General features: G+C 40.6%; 1 protein-coding gene across 1 annotated transcript in view; it reads right to left on the minus strand.

Annotated features, from left to right (window-relative positions):
- CAST (calpastatin) overlaps positions 1-9,871 on the minus strand; it is a 27,979-nt gene that overhangs the window by 1,014 nt on the left and 17,094 nt on the right. The window contains exons 17-25 of the mRNA XM_009884325.1: positions 9,067-9,150; positions 8,253-8,300; positions 8,008-8,103; positions 7,344-7,442; positions 6,081-6,182; positions 4,271-4,363; positions 3,375-3,428; positions 2,866-2,955; positions 841-920 (exon numbers count right to left, since the gene is read on the minus strand). Coding sequence (XP_009882627.1) covers positions 841-920; positions 2,866-2,955; positions 3,375-3,428; positions 4,271-4,363; positions 6,081-6,182; positions 7,344-7,442; positions 8,008-8,103; positions 8,253-8,300; positions 9,067-9,150 — 746 coding nt within the window. The remainder of the gene's footprint in view (positions 1-840; positions 921-2,865; positions 2,956-3,374; positions 3,429-4,270; positions 4,364-6,080; positions 6,183-7,343; positions 7,443-8,007; positions 8,104-8,252; positions 8,301-9,066; positions 9,151-9,871) is intronic.

Genomic DNA, 9,871 nt, shown 5'->3' on the forward strand with positions numbered 1-9,871 from the left:
AACGAGGAGGTAGCGCACCCAAGAGTGTGCGTGTGTGTGTGGAGCGGGAAGGGGCACCCGTCGGCTCACGGGGTCGCAGGGACAGACTCAGGTGGTGCGCGTCTGACTCCCTGGATGGGGCGTGAACGCTCAGGCAGAGCCTTCTCCTTCAACAGTGACACAGTGTTGTTGTTACAAAAAAGGGCATGTGTGGCAATTTCATAACAAAGAAAAATCACATCACTTGAAACATGAACCACGAAGAGCAGATGTTACATGTGATTCAGGCACCTACCTGCACGTACCCTGTGAGAGAACAACGTGCTGGCAAAGGTTTCACCTGCCTTCCTTTTCTCACCGGATTCATTCTACATAGTTACGTTTGAATATATGTAAATCTTCATTATTTTTTTTTTTAAATAAATTATAACACTAACTTGAGAAACGTATGTGTGGTTGAATGAGTACCTCCTAATCACTTTTAGAATGCCGTTACTTAAAATTGTCAAGGAAGGAGAGGAGCGATGGGGATCCCGAGGCAGCTACAGGCACGTGCAGTGACTCAGACCAGCAAATACGGGAATGAGAAGCCTGCGGAGCACGCACAGAGCCCTCTGTAGACAATCACACTCTCTCCGAAAGAAACATATTTTAGCCCCCGATATTGAAAATTTCCCTTGAAACAGACAGGTGCTTTCCTCCTACATACACGCTTACAGAAATGGACCAAGCTGCACCTATTGTAAAATTCTCCCCAAAGTAATATCCATGTAATATGAAATCAAAATTGAGCTGTCCATCTTTCATGTTTATCATATGTGGTAGCCATGACTACCCTTATTATAATATATATGTTTCTACCTTTTTAGGATCTTTGGGTTTTCCTTTATCCTTTGGGCTTGGTTTAGTGGTGATGGTTTCCTTTCCACTTTTGTCCTACACTCCAAAGAAAAAAAAAATAATTACAGTTACAAACAAAATAGAGAAATGATGCCTCCTACTTTGACATCTGCCGTAACATTATTTTGAATGTGGGTGGTAAGGTGGGAGAGAAGTCAATGCAAGATGCATGCATGCAACTACCACCCTTACTCCACAGCAAGCTGGAATCTGGAGCCTTGTTTAATACTGGGGAGACTGGGGCACCAGAAAGCATACACAGATAAAAAAGCTGGTAAATATGGACAGATTTTCCATTTACTGCAAAGCAATAATGCTGCAGCAGAAGATTTTGCTCCAAAGTTGATAACCAGATAAAACAGCACTTAGAACACCAATAGGTTCTCTTAAGCCGCCTGAGGATTCGGTGTCAAGGTAAGCACGTGGGGAAGCACTGCAGTGGTCACAAGAGCTATCTGGAAACACAGCTACTGTCTTCCAGGAATTACACCTAATTTGAACTTTAGTTTCAAAGCTGCTTCTTCTCTGCCCCCCAGGAGAGGAATAAACACAGCATAAAAGCACAGATAATCATAATCAACATTTTAAGTATGGACAAACTGATAATTTGCTCTTGGTAACAGCGTGCCTTGTAGCATAAGCTCAAGGAAGCTAATGCAGAATTTCACTTGAGAACTGGTTATGCTTCCACAGCTGTGTCTGCCCAAGGGATGTAATTTTTGACTGCTAACATCTGGTTTGGTTGAAGATCTAGTAAATCCAAGCTTTGTTTTTTCTTTCTCCTTGCAGGAAGCAGGCAGGTCACCACTGCAGGAACAAGGCAGGGACGGGCTGGCAGGAGTCCGTATCAGATGAGAGACAGCGGTGTCTGCTTTACCCAGCCGAGTACAGAAACTATTCACTGTTCAAAAAAGCGTTTACCATTCCCTCTGCCTGTGGGTGAGGGGCCAGGGAATAGGACAGAACATGTCACATGCAGGATAAGAGAGCAGATAGGTAACAAGGGGAGCTACTGGTTTTTAACCAGTTCGAGCACTTGTAGAAAACAAATGCTGTCCAGGACTTTTGTTCCGATATCCCACCGGCTGCCCCAGATCGCCCTTGTGGGCTGGAACTTCCTCTGCCAAGGAAGTACATAAGGTGACTGCAGTGACACAGTGGATGTCGCAAAGTCATACAAGACCTCTCCCCCTCTCCACGCTCGAGGTAACAAACACCGGGTTAAGAGGAAGCAGAAAGCGCATCTGACAGTGATTCTTCCGACACGTGGACCAAAACTCGGTCCCCTTCTTCATACTCTTTTCCAGCACAACCATCCTTTCTCAAACACCATCCTCGTGCTGGTGACCTCCAGATTTACGCTGCTTCCACTGCTAGTTTATTTCATAGAGCCTTGCACATGCAGCACTTTCCTGGGAAAAGTCTGTCAGCTGTTTGTCGGCTGTGTTTAAAATGGCTACATGACAAATAAATGCTCCACTTCTCATTACGAGACCTCTCTAGTCCATTCCACCTTCATCTTTCTCGTCATCTCTACTATTTTGCCTAACCCATCTAAAATTCTTTTCTCCTCCTAGCATGTGTCCCTGCAAAACCCTCTTGAACTGTTTCTCAGTTCCAGCCTGCAACTATTGCTAGGCAGTGCATGCAATCATTGAAGAAAGATTTCTCTGCCTTTCTACATTTTTTGGACACTCTAATCCATGCAAAAACTGCCACCACAATTCTCTGCTGAACTTACTTGTCCAAGCCTGCCTTACCTCTCTAAAAGACCCCAAATTCCACAAACCTTCCTTCTTCCAGATGTTTAGGACACAGCAAGATGCATCAAACTTCCATTATAGTTATAAGACAATCACTACATCTGGACAGCATCGTCCAAAGATGCTAGCTCTACACCAGAGCTACTGCAAAGAAAAGTGAGGCACTTTCACAGAGTAGTGAAAAACTGCTTATTTTGCAAGTTATTAGCAGAAAATGTCCTACCTTTGAGTGCTGTGGTGTGGCAGGAGCCTTTGCACAAGCATCAAAGTCACCTGATAGGGCATCGATAGCTGCAGAGTCATCGGCAGGCTTCTGCAATAATTTTAATTATGAAGTCACATGATATGCAATACTTCCCACAGCTAAATTAGCATTTCAGGAATTTATGTCTGCTTTGATTATCCCTTTCTTAAAAAAATAAAACCAAACATACCTCTACACATATGTTAGAACAGAGATGTCTATATGAGCTTTCCAAGATACACAATTCCTTTGAATACTAGACCTGAACATTCACAGTGTAGTTGTACATAAAAACTGTATTTATTATGAAGAGTCACTCTTCACAAAAGTTTTTCTGTCCACACTGTTACAATTAACTACTGCATTCACTCGCATTTATGAGAATTTGCAATGAATCACAACTTGAGCCTGCAATGACGCTACTTTGAAAAAAAGATCAGGGCACACAGCATGAAACAAACACAGAATAAAAATATCCTACGTGTCACCTTTGGTTCTCTGTGTTTCACATCATCCTTTGCTGTTGGCTTCACTGGTTTACCCTTGGGAGGAAGAAAGATTACATCCTCATTTTGAACTGGTCAGATTAATTTTAAGATACGAGTATGTCATTGGGAGTTTACAGATTACCAAGAAAGCTGAACCATTCTGAACGTATTTCTTTATTCCTCATGCTAGGCATGCAAAGTCAGTTCATGATGTATTTTCAAGCTCTGTTACTTTGACTACACCTGCAATACCGTGTTTCTACCCCTGTAGTCTCCTGGAAAAACAGCTTCCTGACACAGAGAAGACCAAATCAGTGTCAGAGCCATCACTTGCTCCAGTGAATAGCCGTTTCACAGGGCTTTAGGTAACATACCACCAAGGTAACACTTGCATATACACTTTGTCCCCAAATTTGGAACAAAACTGTTTGGCGTGAACAAGCATTATTACTGACAGTTTGCAAGTATCTCCTGTTTAAAAGGAGACTATAAAGTGGAGCTATTTCAAGGGAGACACCCTATTTTTTCACCTCGTTTTCTGGAGCACCTGAAACACTGAGCCAGCGTAACTGGAATCTGTACTGATAAATTTCCAGGACGTTGGTTGCTACTGGGTGGTTCAAAGTGATTTATTTGTTCAGACTGCCAAATTTAAAAAAAGAAAAACAAACTGATTTTTGTTTGTTTGGTTTTTTTAATTAAATACTTAGAGCTACCCTAAGTATAGGATATCTACACGTTTAACCCTAAGATGTAAATGTAGTACACCCATTTACTCACTTACTCAGCTTCCCTGTTCTCCCTGTATTTCCGAAGAGGAAAGACTGACTCATATGCACAAATTTCTGATGTTGCCATAAGACAGCTAAATAAAAACTGACAAAGCTTTTCCTTACCTGCTCACCTGACTCCAGAAGTTTTTTATAGTCAGGTGGGATAGTATCATCTCTTTCTCCTAGTTTGTCTCTGTGTTCAGATTTAGCTTTTTCCTGAAAGCATTAATTTTTTAACAACCTTAATATTTATGCTAGAAACATTAGCAAACAGTAAGTCAGAGTGTTCATCAAACCTAGGACAGATGCCTTTTTAGAATTTAAAATTTCAAAACTATCAGAAAAAAAACCATGTATCTATTTCACTATGAAGTGTGTTTTGTGCCTGTAAGATGTAAATTTACTAGCTCTCAATAAGTGTACACATTTAATAAGTTATTATATATATATACACAGCAGCATCCCAACATAAAAAACAGTTTTGTCAACATTCAGTGCTCCTTTTCAACAATATGACTAAAAGGAGTCACTCCATACTTCTGCATCGAATCTCATCCATGCACTGCATCTTTAACACAAAACTGACGTTCTTGCAATGTCTTACCCATGAATGCATCTGAGTACCTTTAGCAAAACCCAGGGCACTCATCCACCTCACACCCAAACTGATCAAGGGTGGCCGATGCTTCTCAGCAGACTTAGGAGCCAGAGTCGGTTTCAGTTCCAACACAACTAGAAGGCAGAGCACCACAAGCTCCTGAAAACTGCATCAAGGAGGGATGTGCTCCTTCCAACACGTTTATTTTTCAATTTACGCTGCTTTGATTTCTGGCAGACATACCAGAAACAAGCCAAATACAACACCTGGTTTAGCTACAAGTAGATTTTTAAGCATATTATTGAAGAATATTTTTGTATTTGTTAACACAGATACTTTAAGGAACTCTTCTTTCTTTTTCATTTTTTTTCATGCAGTGTGAGCATTTTCCATGCCTTTGTAACGAACAACACATGAAGAAAGCCGGGGTCCTACAGCTCCACCAAAGCACAGGAGCTCCAGAGATCTCACACGTGAAGAGTTCACTCCCCTGCTATGGCAAGGGACAACGCTACCCAGACTGCACGAACCTGTTCCTAAGGCAGCCAACAACCTCCACACCGGAGCCTGGCCTGAGAGTAGAAATCTCCATCTAGATTCCAGCCTGAATTTAGTCACGGGCAGCTTATGGTGGGGTTTTTTTTCCCCCAGTACTGTCCTTTACCTTAAGTATTTCAGTTTACAACTTACTATTACTACTACTGTTATGCAGAACTGTGTCTGATTTTCTTATTAGTAAAAAGGTCTTTACACAATTATATGCAGAAAGACTGAATGAAGGAAAAACAAGCAGAAGCAAACATGAACACATGATCACATGAACATGTCTGTTGATGAACTTGGTACCCATGGGGTTATAAAAGTCAAAGTTTACCAAAAAGAAGGCCACAAAATTAATTTTAGAAAGAGGCCAGAGAAGGCACCTGAAAAATTGTTAGAATAGTGACAATAAAAGGTATTTAAATCAAACTATTGCAAATTCCCTGTAATATTTCAAGACTTACCTTCAGATGGCTAAAGTGTATTAACTAATTCAACATTTCTCACAAAAAACCCACAAGTAATCCAGCTGACTAAAGAGTGCATGCTTAGAAGCAAAAAACATTTACGTGAACTGGCTGAACATGAACATGTAGCATAACATAAGAGCATGTTGGTTTTTTTCTAGTAACCTCACTCCTACATCTGAAAGTCACATGCCGGGTACTTGTACAAGTGTGTAAGAAGTAGTGCAGCATACCATTTAAAAACATATGCAAGACGTGAGGTAAGTATCTCAGTTTTAGTTTGGCCTCCCGCCCCCTCCCACACAAGTTTCAGAAAGTCTGTCGTTACCTTTACTTTATCCACAACTGGTTTGTTCTCATCAGGGTCAGGTTCCCTCTGTCCCAGAGAATCAGACAGGAGATCCAAGGCTTCATCCATCTCTTTTCCTCCCTAACGAAGTAGAAACACATTCGTGAATGAAACTCAGCTGTAAAAATAATTTAATTCATCCACCTAATAGAAGTACTGACTAATGAACTGTCATCTTCAGTGAACAATTAATAATCAGCTCTCCCCCTGTAATTACAATGTAGGGCAACAGCTGGGGAAAAAATTACAGAACATTTAGACCTACAGAAAACATAATTTCAAGAAGGGGTTACAGAGTTTATTTTAATGGCTTTTTTGTTACATGTAAGCCTAACTGACCTAATGAGAACAGCTCTATGAAGAAATTGCTTTTTGGTAATTGCCATTAATTTTGCAAAAATCATTATTGCTGCAGATTAGCTGCTAAGGAAGTGTCAACCTGAATTAAAACTTATTAACATTTTATCTTCACAACAGGCATGGCCTTTTGCTAATTCACACCTGTTTTATTGAAACACTGCTTACAAAAAAAGCCCTTAAAAACAACTGAAACCCAGGTGTGAGGAGCTTTGTATTTCCCGTTCAAATTAGTCTGGGAACACTAGAGGGAGCTCCCACCGCACAGATCAGAACCAGACGGGAGGCACACAACCACCAGATGCTGGAAGGGAAGTTCTCCTGGTATTAGAAGGCGGTCATGGCACTGCCTGTTCCTCCATTAACCCCGAACTCCTCCTTTCATAGGCTTAACAGATGACTTTGCCACTATGGTAATGACTATGCTATAATTATTTTACAGCTTCTCATTACCTAATCAGGAAAAGAAATGGGTGGCTCGGTTAAAGACCCAACCCTAAAAATGAACCCATTTGCACATGTGTAGCTACCCCATCAACCCGCAGGAAGGAAACGCACACCTCCTCCGATGCCCTCACCACCCACTCTCTTCCCAGCGCAGGTGGGGCGGTTTCAAAGGCAGGCTGAAATACGACAGCGCGCGGAAGGAACTCCGGCAAAGCCAGCAGACCAGTCCTTGCAGCCAGCTGAACATGAAGCGCCCAGAAATTCACACTTTTTTCCCCAGAGGGAACATTTTCTTCCCCTCCAGTAGCCAGTACTAGCTATACATGATTTTAACTTTGCAACATTCTATATTGGTAAAACTGGCCGGACCATGGTCCCATCTCTCTCCATCAGTCAGTTCTCAGTTTGAGACAAGGATCTACAGACGAAGTTGCTTACTGAGGTAGAAGCTAGCGGAGCCAATGAGTGCACTGAAGAAACTGTAGCAGCAGAGATAATGTCTGAGGAATCTGCGGGCTTTTCACCCTTCTTGGTTTTCTGAAACAAGACATGGCACCATTACTAACACAGAGAACCAAGAGAAAAACACGCATCAGATTCCACGCATCTAAAAGGTAATGCCCATACAGTTTATTGCTAGGACTTTATTTTTCTTAGAAGCTCTACTTATTTCAGATTTAACCCCCTTCCTGAGGAAGCACTGGGCAACTGTTTTGCATCTCAGTTTGTTCACGTTCCACCTTCCATCTCAACTACGGGGTTAAACCCTGGCATAGCTGAAGTCAGAGGCAGCTTTAACTTCAGAGGAGCTCACATTTCAACAAGCCCGTCTATATTCCCAAGCAACACTTAAAATTCTCAACTGTAAAGCATTACTTATGCACACACCTGGTAAAAAGATACGATAACTAACTTACCTAGTTTTTTTCTTATTATTTAAGTCCTGCTCTCCTATTAATTTATTGCAAAAATATTTTGAATTTTTAGTTATTGAATTTAATTTAAGAAAGTTTACATAAACTTTAAGGGAATCAAATTAAATATCAAGATTACTGAAACAATTTGAAGATAAAGCAGATTTTCAGACATCAAATATAATCACCTTTATTACAGTTGGTGTAGGTAACGGTGCAGATGGGGATGGAGAACAGGAAAATCCTTCTGTCAAACCCTCTAAAAGATCACTTTCACTCATAGGCTATCATTAAAAAGAAAAAAAAAGGAGGTTTTTAAGCCTTTTCATCCATTAAAAAGTGAGCAAGTAACACTGAAGAATGGGAAACCTTACTGGCATTTGAGGAAGTAATTAATGAATGGAACATTTATCTGAATATTCACTTTTTTTACCTTGGACTTTTCTTCAGGTTTTGGTAGGAGTGGTTTTCCATCTTTATCCTACAAAAGAAAAAGGCCCTTATATTAAACCAAGCAGCCCTTAAATGACTGTGCAATACAAGTACTCGGAGAGCATTCACTGAACAAGGCAGTATTACACAAGAAAATGATCTAAATCGCTATCTCCAGCACCTACCACTGTTACTCAAGGTGTCATTTAAAACATCCTAACTTAGAAACATCTGAGTGCTGAAAAGTGATTCAGTGTGTGGGATTCTGAGCTTCCCTATTTCATGTTTCAATTTCCATGGAAACAGTACAATTAACAAATAAAATCCCAAGTTCCAGATGGGCAACAATATTCCTGGGTGCAGAGTCCAGAAAGGCCGCACCTTTTCACACCGGCAGCTGTGGCAGGTGTTGTGCAAGTCTGGGCTATACCTAAGCAACCCATTTATGTCAAAAGAGTTGTGAGGTGATGTTTGTAAAAATACCGTCTTGAAGTGCTGGGGTTTTTTAACAGCTTTGACCAGTAACATCTTGTTAAGTTCTAAAATACAAAACAGCTGATGAAAGACTGCAGTGCGCTGATCTTGGCCAAAATTACTTGTGTGTAGGTACTTGTGTCTAAACCACTTCTGTGGCTATGGAGGCATCTAATGATAGATGTCTGATACTCAGGAACTACCAACTGCAATTTTTACATACTATAAAAATGGCTGAACTAAACATCAACATTTCAAAATGAAATGGAGTTTCACTTTGATCCACATATTCTGAGGAATGAAAGGAAAGTAAGACTGAAACAGCACATTAAATGAATTACTTTTGCTTCCGTTAATCTGTAATCTGGAGGAATTGTTTCTTCATCTTCACCCAGTTTTTTGTGTTCCTCCTGCTTGGTTTTCTCCTATGAAGGCAGAATAAAAACAATATTAACAAAACCAAATAAATAAATCCCAGGAGAAATGCATATGAGCAAGCTTTCAAAGTCTTCAGTCTACTGATTCAAATTAGTCTTTCAATCCAACTATCAGATAAAATCTCATGCAAATTACAAGAAAGCCTTTTCTCTTGAGAAAGCCTTGATTTCTCTGCCTCTTCCTTCCTGTATATATCAGAAGTAGCTCCACCTACTTCAATGAAGATCAACAGCGTTAAGTATAGAGACAAGCATGGAGCAATAACAAAGTAGCATTAGACCTCCGAGTCTTAATTCTTGACTTTTTCTTGAAATCCACTCAACAGCTATGCATGCAAAGGAAGGCTGAACAGAAAAATTGGTAGCCAACTTCAAAAAGGACTTCCCCCCTCACAATTTATGTTGGAAAATGACAACTAAGAAAAGGTAGGAAAGCCAACTTTGGGAAGTTTTGTTTGATACGAGTTCTAGCACACCAGAAGAGCTGTCCTCTCTATTTTCGGCTCCAGTCAATACCATCTGGCCCATGGTTTGGGGTGGCACTCAGAGCGTGACTACAACTGCATTCCCTTAGACAGAATGCACAAATTTCAGTGACTTACTTAACGCTCCCTGTTAAGTAACAAGATCAGTGACAAACCCCAAAGTTTTATGTATCATTCATTTAAACAACTCATCGCAGATTTGGTTCTTTTTGAAAAAGGATCAT

This window comes from Charadrius vociferus, unplaced genomic scaffold (genome assembly GCF_000708025.1).
Source record: "Charadrius vociferus isolate BGI_N301 unplaced genomic scaffold, ASM70802v2 scaffold744, whole genome shotgun sequence".
Classification (NCBI taxonomy): Eukaryota; Metazoa; Chordata; class Aves; order Charadriiformes; family Charadriidae; genus Charadrius; species Charadrius vociferus.